Below are 21,925 nucleotides of genomic sequence, written 5' to 3'. Positions count from 1 at the left end.
TTCGGTTTTGGTTCAACTCTTGCTATTATAAATAAAGAATATACTGTGAAAATTTCAATCTTAAAACTTACGTTGATTTTAAAATACCATGTTTTAAAGTTTACAAAATCGCTAAATATTAAACACTGAGAAAAACACAAAATAAATTAAACTGACGAAAATACAATGAGTTTATTAATATAAGGCTGCAAAATAAGCATGATGGCTTTTAATTTTCTTTTAACATTTACGCCTTTAGTTGATGACTTTCTATGAATGTTCTTTATGCTCTCTGTATAACTTTTGCTAAATGGATTAAGCATAAACTGTGAAACTGGCAATCCAAGTTTATGTATTATTGGTCTTAAACCAGATTTAATATTATTAAATTCATTAACTGCATAATAAATTCTTATTTCAAAAACATGTATTGGTATTTCTCTATAGGATATTTAATGAGTTGTGTCTTCGCTTCTGCCATTATCCATCGAAAGAAACTGTACAGGTCGTTGTTTCTTCACTTTTTTACTTCCTATGTTTTTCTGTTCTCATGGCATTTTTAGTCATAAATACTTAACTAACACTAGTTTATATACCATACAAAAACATTAGTAATATTGTTGTAAGCTTTTAAAAACACAGGTAGCAAAAAATAGCAAATAATGAAGTAAAAGATTTTATAACTCTATGAATTCTATAAATTTCTATAATTTGAAAGTATGACTAATAAATTTAACTTAACACGCAACTTAAGAGTTTATCAAGTAAGAGTTAGTAAAAAGATAGTTGCTAAGGCCGTTGCTATGCCTGAAAAAATTAAGACTAAGAAAAAATTAAAAGTACTTAAATCATTTTTTTGATAAAAATTTTCAAAAAATAACTTTAAAAACTTATTTCCTAATTAAATTATACTTCAAATATTGTAATAGTTTTTTTTAGATTTCTGCAAAATAAAGGGTTTGTACCACCTAAATGACATTAAAAAATATACATTATTTTTACCTCATTCAACTCTTGTTATTTTTAGGACGGTTATTAACTTGAATTTTAAAAATAATAAAAATAAGATTAAAGTTTAACAATTAAATTTCTTTTTTAAGTAAGCGTCAAATGCAAACGAAGATATAAATAAAGCACAAAGTAAAATAGAAACCCGAGTTGCACTAATACCAAGATAAAGAAATTAAGGCACTAAAAAAATTGCAGCAGTCGTTTCTGCGGTAAATAATTATCAATTCTTATCTTAGTATTATGAAGTTTAAAAAAAAAAACAACGAAATACTTAAATTTATTTAAGAAACGGGGCGGAGAAACGTTACGGCAATTGGTTTAGTTTGACCAAGTTAGTATAAAGGACAAACTTAAAAGGATTGTAAAAAACGTGATAAAAACAGGACGAGGATAGAAATATTCATATGGAGTGAGAATGGCTTCTGTCCTGTATAACTCTTTAGTGTGAAGAGCAGGCAGTAAATTTAGCTTCATTGGAATTTACTATGCAAATAACGAATATAAAAGTAAATAAATTTCATTGAACCGATAAGAGACCATGATAAAAATTATAGAAAATTTGTCCTTTCATAAAGAAACTAAATCTAAACCAATTATTGAATACAGTATATATTTGCATATCATCACAATATTTATAGTTTCAGCTACTCATTGTCAACATTTCTAAATAATATTAGTACTCGAATTCAAATTCGTAATAAGATTTATCGAATACGTGACTTCGAACGTAACCATCTTCTCCTCCACTGCTGTAACTATACCACATAAAAACAAACGTATTATTATTTAACATTTAAAATTTTCCTTACTGTATTTTTTATAAATACAGTAGAATCCCGTTAACTCGGACCCTAGATAAGTCGAAAAATTTTCAATTCCCTTTGAATTCTTTATACGTACCAAAAGCTTCGCTTAACTCGGTCATTCGCTTAGTGGGATTAAATATATATACCCGTTCAGAGTCCGAGTTAACGGGATACTACTGTAAATACAATTTTCTTTATTCATTAAAAAAAAACAATAAATAAAAAAAAAAAACAACGCACCTTTTCCCATTAGGATGAAAGGCTAAACTGTTGATGGGACCAAAATGACCTTTAACTCGTCCGATCTCTTCTTCAAATATCATATGAAAAAACCTTGCATCAAATTTTCCAATTCTCGTAGAGGTTGTCGTAACCTCCATAGCTTCTTGGCCACCTCCAAGCACAACCTGTATACACGCTACTTTTTACAGATAATCACTTATATGATTTCATATAAATAAACGGAAGTTTTGCTTTCAAGTTAAAATTAAAACTGATTTAAAATATTTTAAATGAAAAATACCTGATCACGAATGGGCGAAATAGCAGCAGAGTTTACAGGTCTATCTGTTTTGTATGTTTTTAAAAGTTGCATTGTTTCAGTATCAAATAACTTAGAAGTGTTATCTTTTGATGCAGTTATAAACATCATTTCATTAGAACTTTTTTGTAGGTCACTTACTTTATCAATGTGAGCACGCATAGATTTTATAAGAACACCAGTCTAAAAGAAAGAGATAAAAAACTGAAGGAAAAAAAAAAAATTATTGAGTTAAAAATTGCAACTTCATATTTGTTACTTTCTGACCTGAGCACACCATTTAGAAACAGTTCCATTTTCGTGACCAGTTATAATAAACTCATCTAAAGGTCCCCAAACTGCTGAGGTAACTTTTGAATCAGGCACAGGTATAACAAGATATGGTGTTGGTGTACCTAAAAAATATTCTTAAAGAAATATTATGTTTTATACAATATTACATTAGTTTAAAAATATTCCAGAAAATCTTATGCCATCATTCAAAACATATAAAATACAAAAAATTATTAAATTTTTTTTTTATATCCATATAAGAAGTTCCTTATTTATCAAAACAAAAAATTGGAAACAAAGCCAATGTTTTTCACAAAAATACTTTTTTTTTTTACTATTTTTATATAAAACAAATATTTAGTAGACAAAATAATCTGTAGGGTGGGCCGAAAAACAATAACTTATAAAAGTATTCAGTCTAATAAAATAACGTTGGAAATAAAATTATATAATTGGAATATTTTCTTTTAACAGAAGAATAAGTCACGTTGTTCTTTCAAAAACTCAAAACATTTCAAATATAAAAAAAGAATTCAATGGTTTAACAAGTATTTTATAGATCAGAAATTAAGAAAGTTCTGTTTACAGAGAGAATGAAATTTACTAAAATAAAATCTAAAATTCAATTCAAATCTGGAGGTTTTTGAAATAGAGATTCAAATTATAGAAAGTTAAAATAAAAATACAAAAGAGTTAGCTGACCAAAATAGATAGGAAAATAAATTACTGACCTCAAACTATTTTTGGTGGGCATAAGATTGGCACAAAATTTTTATCACAAAAGTTTTGCCATAACAATATATAAACAAGATCGATAATATATTATGAATAATTTGTACCTAAGGACCACAATTTCCTAATATAACTTTAATTCTTTAAATATGCGCTTTAATTTTTCAGACAGAAAAAATGAGGCAGAGTGGGACATGTAAATTTTTTTTAAGGGTAATTGCAATATCTTTTTTATTTGATGTATAAACTGAACCAAACAAGTTTTTATGAATGAACCTTCTATTTAGTCACGAATTTAGTCCCTTAGGTTTCCAGCCAATTATAACTAAGTATATAAATTTTTGCTTTTAGAGAAACCATGCCATTGAGGTAAAGTGGGACAAGTGTGAGTAGATGTGGGACAAATAAATTTAAAACAACATTTTAACACAAATTATTAAATAGAAACTGATAAAATCATAAAATCACCTAATCGACATAAAATGTTCAAGAGCTTTGACCAATCGAAATAATCAAATGGCGACGGGAAGAAGCGGGGTATAAATATTTCTTTTTTCTGTCCCACTTTACCCCAAACCCTAATGTAGCTTCTAGCGCACGCATGGAAACAAAGCAATTTCTGCTAAATAGAGGGGAAGAAATTTGTTTGCATTAAATAACAGTATTTAGGCACCACTCCTAATTAAAAATTTCAGGCTGTCCCACTTCTTCCCAATCTCCCCTGACTAATAATAATAAAAATAAAAATAAAATAAAAAAAAAGATTTTAGAACCCTTTGTCCATATAGTGCAATTATTGCATGTTTTATCAAGAAAGTCAGACAATGTATGTTTATTTATGTGTATGTGTGTGTGTATATATATACATATTTAGGGTGATTCTAAAAACAACTTTTTTTGAAATTGTCTGCTGCCACCCCTTAAATGTGTTCTATGTAATAAATCAATGCTAAATTATAAAAATTTTTGAATAAAATTTTTTTTAGGGATTCCTGAAGATGCTTAAACATCAGACAGGCCCCTAATATTTTGAAAAAAAAAGTTCTTTAAAAGCATTTCATGTTGGGTCTCAAAAGAAGTGAAACTTTATAAAAATTTCAAAAATAATCATTTTATATAAAGATTACTAGTTTAAATTTTATGGCTTAAAAACCATCATTTTTTAACAAAAAATAAAAAAGTACTTTCATAGTTTTATTAAATAAACTTTTTAATTTGTGTTTTCATAAATTTTTTTTATTATTTTTGAAATTTTTATAAAATTTCACTTCTTTTGAGACCCAACATGATATACTTTTAAAAAACTTTTTTTAAAAATATTAGGGACCCATCTGATGTTTAAGCAACCCTAAAATTTTTAGTCTTGAGCAACCTTAAAATTTTTTTTTATTCAAAATTTTTTGAATTTAGTATTAATTTATTACATAGACACATTTAGGGAGTGGCAGCAGACAATTTAAAAAAGTTGTTTTAAGAATCACCCTATTATATATATATATATATATATATATATATATATATATATATATATATATATATATATATATATATATATATATATATTACAGGGCTCGAAATAGGCGTCAGACATCGGACATTGTCCGGTAAAAAATGACATCTATCGATCATTTTATCCAACATATTTTATATGCATTTATTTTCTAATCATTTTAGTTGCTCCAAAATTATTAATAAATTCAGTATTGTATATAAACTTTATTTTTTGAATTTCTTATTTAAAATTTTAACTTTTAAATAAAATGGGATTATTATAAAAATTAAAATAAATTTCTTACTTTGATTAATAAAGTAATAAGCAAACTTAATAATTTATGTATTTAATATATTTGCATAGTAATTTATGTATTTAATATATTTGCATAGTAATTTATGTATTTAATAATTTTGTATTTTTATTATACACTTTTATTATATATTTAATTATGTATTTAATAATCACATAACTTATGTTTTGATATATTTTCGTAATAATTTATGTATTTAATAATTAACAAAGCATTTCGTATAATATATTAATTTTTAAAAAACATAATTTAAATATATTTTCCTTTTTAAATTTTAGTTTTTTAAGCTAAGATTTATTCTTTTTCTTTAAGATTTTCTTTTGTATTGATAATTTATCTTACAAATTTTCTTTTTCTTTTCAACGCATTTTAAAACACCTAGAGTTGTCAGAACAAATTGCATGGTTAAGTTGAAAAACAAAATATTTTAAACATGTATATATATCAGTGGTGTACACTAGATTTTTAGATGTTTGAGTTTTGACACGTACAGGCATTGTGCAAACTCCAAACTTTTTTTATGTTTATGCTTATATCAAAAAAGGATGTTTTGCAAAGAATTTGGGTGATTGGAGCTTGGGAACAAAAAAATCCTAATTTTTGGGCCCACCCAGCCCTTAATGTGGGAGCAACGAGCTTATAAAATATTTTCTTTACTATTTTTATCTAAATTTATATTCACCAACAAATTTCATGCAATAATCTCTTAGTTTTCAAAAACTTTGACCATGTAAAATGTTGACCCCCCTCAATTTGAGGGGTGGGTAAACATTGCAGGGTCATAAAAACTGAACGCTAAGAGATTATTGCATGAAACTTGAAATTTGTTGATGAATATGAATTTAGATATAAATAGTAAAGAAAATATAATAAAATTGTTGCTCCCATGTTAAGGGCTAGATGGGCCCAAAAATTGGGTTTTTTTTGTTCCCAAGCTCCAATCACCCACCAATTCTTTGCAAAACATTCTTTTTTGATATAAGCATAAACATACAAAAGTTTGGTGTTTGCACTATGCCTGTTAGTGCCAAAACTCAAACGTCTAAAAATCCAGTTTACACCAATGTGTGTGTGTGTGTGTGTGTGTGTGTGTGTGTGTGTGTGTGTGTGTGTGTGTGTGTGTGTGTATATATACTAAATACAATATTTTTACACATCTATAATATATATACAGGCATTCCCAGGAAAAGCATGCCGTCGCACATCCTGTTTGTCAACACATAAAATAATCTTTTAGACAAACTGACTGCAGCAATAATTTGCTGCAAAGCTGAACTTATCCACAAAAAAAAAAAAAAAAAACTACTAAAAAAGAAAACAAAATCTTAAACTCAAATTAAAATGTTAGAAAAATTATAAAATTAAAATTTTTTTTCTTCTTTTAATTCTTAAAAATTAAATTAAAAAAAGAAAAGAAAAAATTTGTAAAATATTTATACTGTTTTTGTTTTCTTTTTTAAGGGTTGTTGTTATTTTACAAAATTTGATGCTACAAAAGTGGATACAAGTCAAGGAAAAAAGACTATATCAGTCTTTTTTTCTTTTCTATAAACCATAAAAATTTTACTACAAAAAGATTTAATACGTACTTTATTTAATAAATTTCATCAGTCAGCATATTAAGAAACTAATTCATTATTTACGCTACTATGAGAAATTTAGTTAAACTTTTCTTTTTATTTAGTTTTTAAAAAGGTTTTTGCTATATTTGGCGTTAATTCTCAATACTTAGTCATGCTAGAAAATAAAGTACTCTTTTTTTTAAGTCTACTATTAAAATATTTTATTTGAGTTTTTAAACATAACAAGATTTTAAAGTGGAAAAGTTAAAAAAGTAATAAAAACTTATTAAAAATAACAATGAATAAAATTAATGTAAATTTTTTTACTTTAATTAATTTATTCATTAATTTACACAATTTAATCATTGGTAAAGAAGTTGAAAAAAAAAAAGAAACAGAAACAAAAAAAATAACATCGATTTTTTTTCTCAAAACAAATGTATTAGCTGCATTTGATGTCTATCTGAAATTTGCAAAAAGTTGCTATATTATGAAATTAATATGTAAACAATGAAAATTCGAGCTTCCTTCAACATCTTATAGGGGCAACTGTTGCTTGAAATTTTTTTAAATAAAGCTTTTCTAAATGGTTTGAAATCACAAATAGTTTGAATTCACATACAGTTTGAATTCACAAATAATTCGAATATAATTTAAAATTTCATTGAATAAACTATGCCCATTTTTTGGAACAACCATATTTCTAACTTTATTTTTACTTTATCATTCACAATATGCATACTTTGAATTGGTTTTGATTGTTAATATTAAAGTTGAATGCAATGTAAGATTGTTTGACTTTTTGTGTACTGATTTGTAGGCTTTTGATATTTATGTTCACAAAAGAATACGACACATTTTTATTTATTTATGTGGATTTTTAAATGATTTTTTATTCTTACTCTTTTGCATGATAACCTTGAAGAAAAAGTTTAACCAAACCAGAAATAACACATAACACTCAGTAGTGACACAGAACACTCAGCCAACCTTGTGAATTTCCATGTGAAAGTCATTTGCTGACAAAAACAGAAGTCTTTAAGCATAATCTATACATCAGACACGCAAAGACCTTCTCAAAATCCGTACACTCTGTAGAAGCATCAATCAGAGACGTAAATAAGATAGTGTTTGATGATTATTGATGATTTGATGATGGTAAACATATGGTTATCGGCGGGGTTGTCAATGATTTCATATAACAACATTCTGAAAAGCTTGGATAAATTAGTTACTGATACAAGACTATTGAGAAAATATATTGATGAAAAGAGAAATTTATCTATGTTTCAGTGTTAACTTGGTTCTTTCCAAATGTATTTGACATTTGTTCTTGTAAATGTGTCAATTGTGATATCAAGGACCGGTTAAGCTGCCATTGTTTCAACAAAGTTCCTCATAAGGAATGGGAGTTTTGGCTTGATCCGAAGAGTAAGTGTAAAATATATATTGGCTAGATTGACCAAGAAGAAACGAAATGATTCCAGAAAGTTTGTAAATAACAGGAATCCAGTTTGAAAAAAAGAATTTGGAAACATACCAAACTTTCGTCATTTTCTTGTGAAGAAGAAAGCAGTCGCGTGACGTTAAAGAGGAATATTATGAAGCTACTACTAATTCAGAAGACAGCTTATATAGTAGACATGATCACAAATATTGCCATGTATTTCAATACAAAGAAAACTGTCAAATAATGGAATGAACAGAAATTAAAAACCAAGATTCATGCAAAACTTTTAACAGGTGAAAGATATATAATTTGATTCACCACAATACATATTGGATCGAGCAAAATTTATAAGGCAAAGACATCTTTTGCAATTAAAAGGCGTCGAAGAACATTGGAATCAGTTTTGATGGCCGTATAGACAAAACCTAAAGATTAGTGGAACAAGACAATAGTAAAGTTAACTGGGCTACTTCTATCAAAGAAGATCATTACATTATCTGCTCAAATCCCAACAGTGTCTACAATAAACATATTTGTCCACAAAGTGGTAAAGCAGTTGATGCTGTGATATGACAAACTCTCTTGAGACTTTACTAAGTGTTGTTTGTGATACTAATGTAAATACGGGCTAGAAAAATTGTATAATTCATTTACTTGAAAATCGTATTGGCAGACCTCTTTAATGGTGTATTTGTTTCATTTGAATGAGCTGCCTCTCATAGCAATTTTTACTTCACTTGATGGTAGTACATCTGGTCCTACTGCATTCAAAGGCATTATTAGAAATCTATCTTTTGATTTCCTTTCTCTACCAGTAGTTGACTTTGCCAGTGTAAATAGAGTAAATGTTGAAATGCCCAATGAGGCTATTCATGATCTCATTAAAGATCAGAAATACTTATTTAAAGCATGCAATGCTGTTATCCGATGATAATAAAATTTGTATGTGGAAGTGAAGAAGTATTTCATAAATACTCCTCCCGGAAAACAGAGTCATACCTGGTGGCCTGCATTTGCCAATCGTCTTTTTCTCTTACACATGTCGACTGTAAAACCCACTACAAGTCTAATAAAAATTGTTGATTACATCACCAAAGTTTACTGCTTGTGATTGGAAAAATTGGAAATGCACTAAAAGAGCACAGAATTTTTTAATGATTATGAAATGTGAGAGTCTTAATCATACTGATACAATAGCAATCGACCAGAAAGTATTGCAAAGAAACTGTTGTTATGACAATAACAAAGAAGTTCTCTACATTAAAGTTACAAATGGCACTCTTTAAGTTCCTGATGCTTTATGCCATTCTAAAAATACTAAACGTCTGCTTAAATAAGTATCTCGAGTACCCAAGATTTTTACAACATATGAAAAACGTCATGGAATGCTTGTTTCCGCTTCAAAATCGAGGTGTAAATAATAAAAATTAGACAATAAAAAGGACTTTATTAAAGATTTTGCACTTTTACATTCTTTTTCAGTGAACAAATGTAGCTTTTATTCTTTACATGGTGTTTTTATTTACTTTTAAGTGATATGTAAGCAAATAACAGTACCCATCACATACCCATATAATATAAGCAAAAAGTGCCCCGTTTAAACTAAACTCGAAAAGGCTAATATTTTTCAGGCAGTCATATTACACAGTGAAGCAACTTTTGCCACTAGTAACCACACAAAAATCAGATAAATTAAAAATCTGACCCACCCTAATATATATATAAATAAATTTTTCTTTTTTTAACCTTTTAATTTTAAAGCAGATACAGCTTGTATCTGTATTTTGCTTTAGTTGCTGTATTTTGGTTTAGCTTTGTTTTGGAACGAATTCTCTAAATACATAATATATAAAAACACTGTTAGTTTGTCTGAAAAAATTATTTTATGGGTGAACCAAACAAGGCGTGCGGCTGCAGGCCTTTCCTGGAAAGGCCTGTACATACGTGCAATAATATTGTATTAGCTCTCTGGACCTGTACAATATGGGTCATGATAAGTCTATTCCACACCCGACTATTTCTAAACTTGTTGCTAATTTGGTGTCTTCACTTCAATAAATCATAGTAAACTTAATAAAAACCAATCAATTTAAAAATCTTGGCTTTTGGTCAACAATTAATTAACTATACTTTAAAACTATACTTATTTACTTCAATATTTTATACATAACAACAGTATCTTTAACATTGATGAAAAAATTCCTGGTGATTTTGGAAACTTCAGGCTGTAATAAAATTTTAACCTCAATAAGATTTATCTAAAAAGCAAAAGAGACACAGAAAACGGTTGACAGAGACCTAGTTATGTCAAATAAGTTAGCTCTATCTGCTTGACATTTTTTATAGAAACTTTTCTGTAATAAACTCTTAACAAAAATTTTCAATTATTAAATAATGATATATTATGTAATATAGTTATATAATATATAATGTATTTACACAATTTTCAAAAATCCCTTAAATTGTAATGTTGCTTTATGTTTAAGTTTGATTTTGTTATGATAAAACAAAAATTAAAAAAAAAGTAAATAAGAAACCGCAGCATTATTGAATTTGATTTAACTAATAATAATAATAAGCAATAATAGTAATAATTATACCTTGTGAAATAGAATCTCTTACATCATATAATTTTATTTCGCATGTTTGACCCATAGTTTTGTCTGTCGAGTAAAATACTTTTTTACCACTATAAGAAAAACCACATGCCCTAACAGCTGATCCAGTATCATATATTACAAGCTCTTTACCAGTTTCAATATCCCAAATTCGAGCAGAGTTATCACCAGAACCTGTGATCAGGTACTTAGAATCCCCTGTTAGTAGTATGTTAAGAAAAATTCAAAAATTTTTATTCTTAAATTAAACTATTAATGCAAACATCTAAAATAAACAACTTGACAGCAATTTGAGAAGGGATTATAACCTTGCAAATAATCAATTTCAAAGCGTAAAAGTTTTTTCTTTAATATTAAATTTTATTTTTGTTATAAAAAATTTAAATTGTAAAGATAATTATTTAAAATAAGGAAACATTTCCTATTCTATTAAACTATTCATAAAACTATTTTATTTTTTAGTTTTTTTTGTTTGTGCGTATGTAGTAGGGTGTTCTAGAAATAGTGTAAATTTTTTATCACTCAAAATCTTGCTCCCTGTTGATTTTCCCATTCCTTTATCTATTTTAGAATAAGTAAACAAATTTCAAGCAATTTAGTAGTTTCAGCCTTGCCACCAGCTCCCAAAAATTAATAGTTTGAAATTTTTTTTACATAAATTTACGATACGTTGCATTTACGTATGTTACATAAATTTGACACAAATTTTTGGCAGTTATTACATAAATGATACAAAATAATTATAATACGAATATAATAAAAATTAATAAATAAATAAAAATAAATAATTTATAAATAAAGCATATAAATAATAATATTTAATTGATAATTAATATCTTAATATGTATATTATCTTTAATAATATATTTTTATAATATCTTTCTTAAAATCTCTTTAATTCTATCATTTATTATTATTTCAAGGTTTATTATCAAAGATTATCAAAGATATTAGATGAAGCTAAGCTTTAAGATTGCACTTTATTACTTGGACACTACTTTAACCCAATAATGGATAGACCAGTTTTAAGAAAAGACATTGATATCTGGTTATTAAGAAAATCATTAACTCAATGGTTACCATCAAGAATTCCATCAAAGGGAAATGTCGTGCATTTCTTTTTCTTTACAAAAGATGGACCCATGAAACATGCCAAATAAGTCAACTGTGATGTTGCTATAGCAAACACAGTTATTGTAGAAATTCAAAGTCAATGGGATAAAGCTGGAATCGTAATTTAAGGCAAAGACAAGGTTAAAGTAAAAATTTTGGATTTTTATGATGATTATAGAACACTTCAAAAGAAGAAAGGATGTCAATCTAATGCAGCTAAAGTAAAACTGTTGATGATTTGAAAAATTATTTTTATATTACTCACCAAGATGCTAAAAACAAAATAGAAACTGATCGACTTCATGATAGTGAGCAGAAGATTTTGAATTTCTTATGGCAATTAGAAATCAGAAGCGAGTTATTTTGGGATCAGAAAGCCATGCATACAAAAGGAAAATTATACAGAAAATACAGAGAGAGATAATTGAAATGACAAGAATGGTTGAAGAAAAAAGAAGACAAAATCTTTCAGCAACAACAAGCACAAAACCTGAAACTATAAGTCCTGAAGTAGGCTTGCAATCTGCAGATGACTCTAGTGTTACAGTTACATGCAGTTCAGACAATTCTGAAGATGAAGATTTTGAAGACCCACCTAGATCTGCTACAAAACCAAAAAACATCCAACCTGATAAAAACAGAGTAATTACACTGGCTCTTCCATGCAATCCATTCGAAAGTGAAAAAATTTCAGCAATGGCAGATCGCTTAAATTTATCAGCTGGTAAAAGAACAGCTTCCATGGCAGCTATAATTTCAGAGGGTGGTGCTGATTTGCAGTGTGTGACTTGATCAAAAACAAGCAGCAGAACAGCAGCTAAAAAACTTCAAATAAAATATGGGGATGAGATTGAAACTAAATCCATTTCCTCAAAGTATGTTACATTACATTGGGATGGAAAAATTGTTCTAGAGGATGCTGAACGAATAGGTGTTCTTATAGCAAGGATTCTAAACTGAGAAGATAAACTACTTGAGGTTCCAGTAATCTCTGATGGAACTGGTGCAACTATGGCTAACACCAGCTGTTCTCTTTTGGTTCGGTGGAAGGTAAAACAGTCAATTGTTGGACTAGTTTTTGATACCACAGCATCAAATTCTGGGTGGAAAAACGATGCATGCGTACAGTTGGAATCATTGCTAGACAAGAAACTTTTCTATTTTGCTTGTCAACATCATGTAATGGAAAGAACTTTATGTTCTGCCTGGCAAAAGATTTTGAGTCCAACATCCAGTCCTGACACTCCTGAGTCCAAAGAATTTAAGAAATCTTGGGAAACCATCGAAGATTGATCAAAATTTAAAATTTTCCATATCACTGATCATTGTCTTAAACAGCAGAAAGACAAAGTTGTTAATTTTTTGCAACAAATGTTGACTTCAGCTGACGGTGACAGCTGGCCTCAGGATGATTACAGAGAATGTGAAGAACTTATATTAATACTTTTGGGAGAAAAGTATTAAAGCGGGCATGATGGTTTGCACCAGGTTTTAGCCAGTGCACCCTTGTGGAGTGCACTGGCTAAAACCTGGTGCAAACCATCATGCCTGCTGAATGGCAAATGTTATATATAGTGCTAAGATGTATGCCTTTGGTGACCAGCTGAATTATGATCAAGACAAAATGGAGAAACTGGGTCGTATCTGCATATTTAATGCACTCTTATAAGTAAAAGTGTAGTAGAGCTAGCCACCCCTTTTGCAGCTAATGCACCATCAAATGATCTCCAGTTATACCATGATCTTCACATGTTAAAGAAAACTGACCTAGAGGTTGGTGAAGCAACCATTCTTGCACTGAACAGACATCTGTGGTATCTAACCAAAGAAACTGCTACTTTTTTTCTTTTCAAGTTTGGTGCCAGAATTGGAAAAGAAACAAATAGCCGGACAACTTATCAAAGTAAAAAAAGACAAGCCACTGGATAAAAGAGCACAAGTTTTTCCGCAGTTGGTTTCATCCACAATATTAGTACATTTGATTGGGAAGAAATCTTGGCTCCTGTTCAACCTAATCGGAATTGAAGCTGCCACTTTAACTAACTAATTCTTTGCAAACACTTTAACTAAATATGAAATACAGAAACAATATTTGCTACAGGTTATTGAAAAATACAGACAAAAAGTACCAGATTTTAAAAAGGAACCCTGGGTAACATTTAAAAACTGTTTTTTTCCTTAAAGACATCAGTACTAATTTAGCATTTTAAATCTTATAAAATAACCTTACTAAAATTTTTTCATTATGTTCATTGTTTAAATGAACATATCAACAGTTTTTCTAAACTTTGTTATATTTTCAATATTACAATTTTTTCGTAGTACTTTCTATGTTAAATAATATAAAAAACACTTTGTGGTGGCAAGGGTTACAGTTGTTTCTAAATCTTAAATTAAATACTAAAGTATAATTTTTCTTGTATTTTATGATGAAAAGAATGGGAAAATATCCATGCAGCTAAATAATTTTAACTTAAAATTTTTCAGAGCACCCTAGTATGTAGGTATGTACTAATCTATATTAGTAAAAAACACAAAAAATAATCAGAACATCTATTATATGCATATGTTTCATCATATAAAATACAAGTATTCAGTTTTTTTAAATTAAAAATTCTAAATTTATTCAATCTAAAATTGTTTTTTTTAATTGCATTTAATTTGTTTTAATCTCAATTTAGATTTTCAGAATAATATTCAATATCAAATCTCCCAGTCCTAACCAATATTTTAAGTCATAAAATGTTTTATGAGTCAAAAATCACTTTTAGGAGTCATAAAATGTTTTAACAAAATCTTGTACATCTTCAGGTAAAACTTTACTTGTATACAATAGAAATATAGCTAACAACCCATTTTTGTGAAAAATCATCATGAATTTCATCATTTATTCTGAGGGAATTTTGACTTTTAACTTTTCTAGTTTACATTATTTAACTTTTTTTCTTTCTTTAATGCAACTTTTTGCAACTTAAGCTTTACTTTTTGCAACTAAAGCTTTACTCAACTATAAAAGATGTGTGAATCTATAAAAGATGGGTGAATCTGCACAGAGGGTAAAATAATTTAAAAGAATATTTTCTAAAACCTTTATTTGTATTTTAAAAAGTGTTAAATTGGAATTGGTTTTTAGAATAACTAACAACGCTTTTCACATTTATACTATCAAATTTATATTCCTATGGCTATTTAAGATATTTACATAGCAATACAAGATTATATACAAAACGTTATATTTTCAGAAAAATAAAAATTTCTTATAAAACACAATTGTTTTATTATCTTGTCTTGATAACAGTTAGAATTTTCAAAAAAACTTTAACTTAAACTTCAAAATAAAATTTTTAGATATCGATTTTTAACAAATTAAATTTCAATATAGTATACTTTAATAATATACTTTATAATTCCTTGAAATTTTTTTTTTAGTTAAAAGGAGTTAACTTAAACAAAAACAATGAAGTTGATTGCTTATGACAACCAACTCATCTTATTATTTATCTGAAGCCAGGTTTAAAAAAAATCATATTCAGCCAGGATAAAACAAGTTCACAAAACTATAGCTTGAAAGAAAAGATACAACTTGGATCAAGACAATAAACGGCACCACCATGACCATCATAAGTTCCAAGGCGTTCACCGTTAATAGAAAACCATACTGTTGGTCTCTTATCTTTTGCTGAAGAAAATAAAAGATCACCTTCACGGTTATATTTTATCTGCGTTATAGATCGCTCATGACCATGGAGAAGTAATGGTTTCTAAATAAAATACAAAAAAGCAAAATTTTATAATAAAAATATTCTTTTATTAAAAAAAACTTTGATTTAAAAGTACACAAAGCAGGTAAAATAAATACACTAGTAATTAGTTATTAGTAGAAAGTTTTAGCTCTATTGACTACCTAGTTTGACCCTAATGACTAATAATTTTTTAGATAGAATGTTTTTGCTGCAAAAGCTGTTAAATACGTAAAAGTTATGGAGTATAAATACTCAGTTAGGTCAACAGTAGCCCTATGTTGCCCCAACCTATTAAAAAATAGACGGGTTTAGGAAAATGCTCATCAATTGCAAAGATATAAGCATTAATACAATCAACATCTGAAGCATAGAGGAGTTATAAAACAAAGCGCAGATTTAAATCCTACATATGTTTATGATATACAATTAATATAGGTAATGTTAGTTGCAGAGTCTTATCGCCTGATTTCTCCCAGACTTTTCTAAAACTCAACTTAATTTCCTCAATCTCTAGTATTTTGTTGCATGTAATATTTTCTAATGCATTTCCAAAATATCATGCCCGATGTTTTAAGGAGCTGTTTGCAGGAAGTAGCTCCTTTTATTTAATCCAGGTCAGGTCAAGTTTAGGATCATCACAACTACCCTGCTACTGGTTTTAAGTAACCCAGTACTAACTGCCGCATGCCCTGCTGCCTTGTAGAGTGTGCTTAAGGCTATAAACTAACTCAAACATAAAAAATCCCTGCCTTGGGACTTTTGGTTGAGTAAAGGCTAGAGATGGTGTCTCGATAAAAATACTCATCTTGGGCAGATGTTAACTGTATCCAGCTACTGTCTTGTACGATGCCTCCCTAGCAAAGACTTTAGGGGTAAGCAGAATAATTCTGCTGACCAGCCTTGAACCCCTTCTTCATCTTTTAGGCTAACGTAGATGTAAACCTGTATTACATTGTTTCCTGCCTAAGATGATGAATGCTGGATCTTCTTGACTTTTCTCATAGATTTTTGCTTGTGCCGCCTTGATAGTGACTATACAACTCTTCCTACTATCTCCTAATGAGGGCACAGCTCCAAAACTCAGTTTAATGGTTCTGAGGTCAGCTGGTAGTAAGGTTTCCCAAATTCTGTGGTAGGTCTCAGAGAAGCTGATTCCATCAACAGCTGCAAAATATCAGAGTGTTGAGAGTACTGTGTTAGGCATAGATGGTGTTCCTGTTAATGCTTTTGGTGTACATTGCCTAGGTCACATAAGGAACCCAATGTTAGGACTTACAGTTAATTAACAGGACTAAGAAAATTGCATAGCTGATTGCTTGAGAGGCTGTGCTCTATCTATAATTGAGTCAAGTTCTCTTTAAACTTAAATATGCCAAAAGTAAATCAAAATATTAAACATAAAAAACCATCCCCATCACCTAACTATTTTAATACCTTTAACTTATATTCGTAGTTTGCGAAGCAAACTTCTATGAGTTGAATCTTACCTCTTGCAAAATTCACCAGACTTGCTTGCTCTTGGTGAGACTAATTTAAATTCTGCTATTTCTTCTTCTGATCTCAATATTGATGAGTACAATCCTTTGATTTGCAAAGACTTCAATAGTCATGTGCTTGGCTTAGGGGAAAACCAGAGCCGATTCTAGGAAAAAAATTTGGGCGGCGGTACCCCCTTGTTTTGATGAACTTTAAAATCTCTGATAATATTGACCATGCTCTCTCTTTATCCCTCTGCCAATATTGCTGTTATTGGTGACTTTAATCACACTGAATGGCTCGGCTCTAACGACACTGGCCCTGCTGGCACTAAAGCCTATAACTTCTGTATTTCTTAATCTCTTACTCAGTTAACTTTGTGACTCGTTTTCCTGACAACTCTAATTATTTACCTTCACTCCTTGATTTATGTCTGGTCTCTGATCCTAGCTTGTGATCAGTTTCTCCTTTTTTTCCTTAGGTTGTTCTGACAATACAATGATCTCTTTAAATCTTTCATCTTGTAATTCATTTTTGGACTCACCCTATCATTGCAATACTTACTACTACCCTAAAGCTGATGGGGACTCTTTTCGTGATTTTCTTCGTGACAGTCCTTGGGCTGATGTCTTTTCCCTCTCAGCTGAAAAATGTGCCTCCTACATAACCTCCTGGATTCAGACATGAATGGATACTTTTATTCCTTCTCGTCGGTTCCAAGTTAAGCCTCATTCTACTTCATGGTTTTCACCTTCTTGCGCAGCTGCTATACCTAATCATAATCATTTTTTCCATCCTTTTCAAAAGAACAACTCTCTTGAGAACAGCTATTTATCATTGCAAGAAATCAATGTAAAAAGGTGCTGTCAGATACTAAGCTCCATTATTCTTAGTTCACTAAATTTTGTATCTAATATCAGAGGTTAGGCTCTAGAGATTTTTAGAAAATCTTCAACAGCACCGTTTACAAGGGTAGGTCTAACATTCCATCTCTCATTCATGGGAATGATCTCATTACCTCTCCCAAGGATAAAGCAGAACTATTTGAAAATAACTTTTTAAACAGGTTAACACATTGTTAGACATTCAAATCACTCCAGCTTCAACTCAAGTCACATCTCAATTTAACTACTTTACGGCTTGTGGTCCAGACAACATTCCTGTCATAGTCTTACAAAATTGTTGAACTCTCTTCAATTCGGGCTCACAGTAGCTTGTAATTTTCAACTCCAACAAAACTCAGTTATTTACTGCAAAAAACTATCGCAGTACTGTCAACATTCCTATATTTATGAATGGCAACCCTCTCATTGAGTCCTCTTCTTTAAATCTTCTTGGATTATTGTTTACTAATGACCTTTCATGGAAACCGTATATGGGTCAAATCATTAAATTTCAAAATTAAACTATCAAAAATGCGTGTGAGATTTTCTAGCAAATATACAATGTAATGGTCTTAAAAGGGAATTAACAAAAATTAATTATATTACTAAAAGTTAATTGAATTTGATTGGTGCCACCCCAAACCCCCACCCCCTCACCTTAGTAAGTGGGGGAGAGGGAGGGGGAGGTCCAGACCACACAAACACCACTGATTACCTATAATAAAATAGAATTTAAAGAAATAATGGTTTCATTTCGAAATTAATTTAGATATTTAGGTATTAAGTACCTAAATATCTAAATTAATTTAGAGACCTTTATTTGAACCATAATGAAGGTCTCTAAAAAGTTACTGACCCCTTTATTTATGCTCCTATCTACTACAAAGACCAGATCAAGGAGAGGACAACCAACCATATCTTTCCTTTTATTAAGAAATGACTTATAATTAGTTGCACCCTTTACATAGGCCAGTTGGCAGATTAGAGGGGCACTGGTTTCTAGTAACACATAAAACCGCTGATGATTGAAAAATAGGGTGATTTAAAAATGCTGGCATTTTTGGTGTGGATTTGACAAGTTTATAATGTTTGCATTTTCAGATAGTTATGTCTAATGGTCTTATATGCTGTTAATCTTAGATCAAAACAAAGTGTTAGAAAAATTTACAAGCATCTCAAAATGGCTGAAAATTGGACTTTTTAGGTGAGTGAGATATATTTAAGCTCTAAACTGCAACAAGCTGCTTATATTTTGCCCGTTTATTGCAGACAGTAGTCGCTAATCAGAAAAGCTATCTGTAAAGACTTGTAGATGAACAGAATAATGCTACAGTTAGTTTCATTTTGGCATATTTTAGCAATTTTATGATTTTTTCCAAAGTTGAGGAGGTCATAATTTTTTTCTAATTTAACACAAGTTAATAAAAACCACTTTTTTAAAGAGAGAACTATCCAGAAAATAGTTCTAGAAAAAATGAGACACTTGTTGAAAGTGAGAAAAAAGTTATACAGCTCTAAAAAAGTCTGTTTTGACCATTTGTAAATCGAGGGGGGCCACTGTGTTATGTTTGTAAGGCTATAATTTCTGAACTGTTGTACTTGAAAGTCTGAAATTTCAAAATTAACCTATCTACATGATGCACATAACAATATGTAAAAAAACAGGAAAATCAGAGAAATATAATGATTTGACCTATATACAATATATTGCTAAATTAGCATCTGCTAAGATTGCTTCTCTTTATTGTGCTTGCTTATTTCTCTTTCCTGATTCCATTCTCTACCTCTACAAATCTCTTCGTCCTTGTATATAATATGATTCATCAAATGATGCTCTTTCTCTTCTAAACAAGGTCCAAAAATGCATTATAAAGCAGTTGGACCCAGTTTATCTGCTAAGCTTGAGCCTCTTTCCCATCATCGTAAAGTTGCATTTCTTTCTCTTTTCTACAAATACTATCATGGCTACTGCTCAAAGGAACTTCCATCTCTAGTTCCATCAATCAAAACTCACTCTTGCTTGACTAGTCATTCATCAAAGTCTCATTCTTTTTTTAATGTATCTGTCCCTGCATGCTCCAAAAACTTTTATTTGCTAGCTTTTTCTCCAGCACTTCAATCCTTTGGACCTCCCATCTTTATGTTTTCCCGACTTATACAACCTTCAACTTTTTAAGTCTTCTGCCAACTGTTTCCTTGCTCTATAACTCTATTCTTTTTTCTAGTAATTCCCAACATAATAGTGGTTGCTTGCAGCCTTATTGAGAGTGAATTAAAAGTAAAAAAAATAAAAAATAAAAAGGTACACAAATCAAATAAAATTAGGTAAAATTATGATACCAGTGATTACTTAAAAATTATAGTTCTATTTAGTGACTAGTTTGACCCTGTTGACTAATAATACATTTTTTATGTTGTTATGTAAGCTGAAAACTGCTCATGTAAAAGTTGTGGAGTATGAAATACTTAGTTAGACTAACACTAACCCAATGTAACACTATCTTAGTAATACATGCATGAAACTAACATTGACGCAATCACCAGCTACTTCTATGTCAATCTTAACCACAACGCTACATAGAACTAAGGCAATACTGAATACTAATATTAACAGTTGGCCAAGATAATACCCACATAGAGTAACATACAAAATGTAAATGTTTGTCCAAAAAGTAGCCAATCATATGTTGACATGACACCCGTGTACAGTTAATTATATTGTTTGAGAAAATAATTGGACCAATTTAATTGAGATGTCATATATATATTCCATATGGAAAGGAGAAGCACATTTGCTAAAAATTCTTTCCTTTTTTTCATTCTTGGAGTTTTGAAAACAAGTGAAAAAGATGTGCGTGCCAGTGTGAGAGAGCTGGTTTTTACATAATATGTATAAAAAAAAAGAAAACTTTTAAAATAGCAAAACTTAACCGACAATAAAATTATTACTACAAACTTCTACATGTTGCTCTAACTTTCAAATCTGAAATTGGTTGCCTCCAATTAGAGTACTTTACACATATTTATTGTCTTAGAATAATTGTCCTTAGTTGTCATAAATTTTAATAAATTCTGGTTACTGTTTTAATAATATAGCTTCAAAATACCATTAAAACTTAAAAAGATAAATTATTAAGATTTTTGGGTTCTGAATAATTATTAATTAATTGAATATTATAAACAAAAAGTTTATTTATTAACTGGTTTTCTCGAGTGTTGCAGATATAAATATAAATCCTCAAAATAACAGATTTTAAATAATCAAAAATAGCAATAATTAAAAAGCTGATAGCATGAAAAAATAAAATATATTAAAATAAGCATTTAAAGATAATTGTTAAAAGACACAAGTTAACACACCATTTTATTAATACGATGACTTTTCTTTAACGATTAAAACGCCATTTTGGATTACACATGCGACTAAAAAAGTTCATAAAACATCAAGAGAATGTCAATCAAAAATAAATCCGAGCCAATCAAAAATAAACCGCACATTTACCGAACAAAACACAACCGGACCGAAAAGGTACTTAAACAAAAAAAAAATGATTTCTACCCAATAGGTTTATTTCGTTTCAGTAGTACTACTAATCTTTACTAATTTTTAATAAAAGGAAAACAGGCTAGAGAAAAGTAAGAAACAATTCAATATATTGTAGGAATTTTTTTCATGACATTTTTTTTCTATACATAAAATTATTTATGTCAAAAACGTTCCATTTTTAGTAAGCTTTCTTTTACAAATGGCTGAAAAATATTAAACAGTTTTTTGTTGATTGGTAGAACTCCAGTTGATCAAAATCCACAAAATGCATTATCAGATGTGATTATTATTATTATTTTAACTGTTTATTTTGTGTGGTCATCAAGAGGCTTTTATAAGTCTTTTGCTGAATAAAAAGTCAATCGAAAAGTCATTTTCGCTGATG

General features: G+C 29.3%; 1 protein-coding gene across 1 annotated transcript; it reads right to left on the bottom strand.

Moving 5' to 3' along the window:
* Nucleotides 1–1,583: 1,583 nt before the first annotated feature.
* LOC100215962 (eukaryotic translation initiation factor 3 subunit I) lies at nt 1,584–21,459 on the bottom strand. The gene is made up of 7 exons (XM_065813824.1): nt 21,354–21,459; nt 15,471–15,651; nt 10,760–10,975; nt 2,605–2,732; nt 2,320–2,520; nt 2,037–2,203; nt 1,584–1,745 (listed from the first exon to the last, which is right to left on the bottom strand). Exons 1-7 carry the CDS (start codon nt 21,354–21,356, stop codon nt 1,664–1,666), a joined length of 978 nt encoding a protein of 325 aa, XP_065669896.1. The 5' UTR covers nt 21,357–21,459; the 3' UTR covers nt 1,584–1,663.
* Nucleotides 21,460–21,925: the final 466 nt, after the last annotated feature.

Source organism: Hydra vulgaris, chromosome 12 (genome assembly GCF_038396675.1).
Source record: "Hydra vulgaris chromosome 12, alternate assembly HydraT2T_AEP".
Taxonomy (NCBI): domain Eukaryota; kingdom Metazoa; phylum Cnidaria; class Hydrozoa; order Anthoathecata; family Hydridae; genus Hydra; species Hydra vulgaris.
Note: the sequence above shows the minus strand (reverse complement) of the source record. Positions and strands in the feature narration are given on the sequence as shown.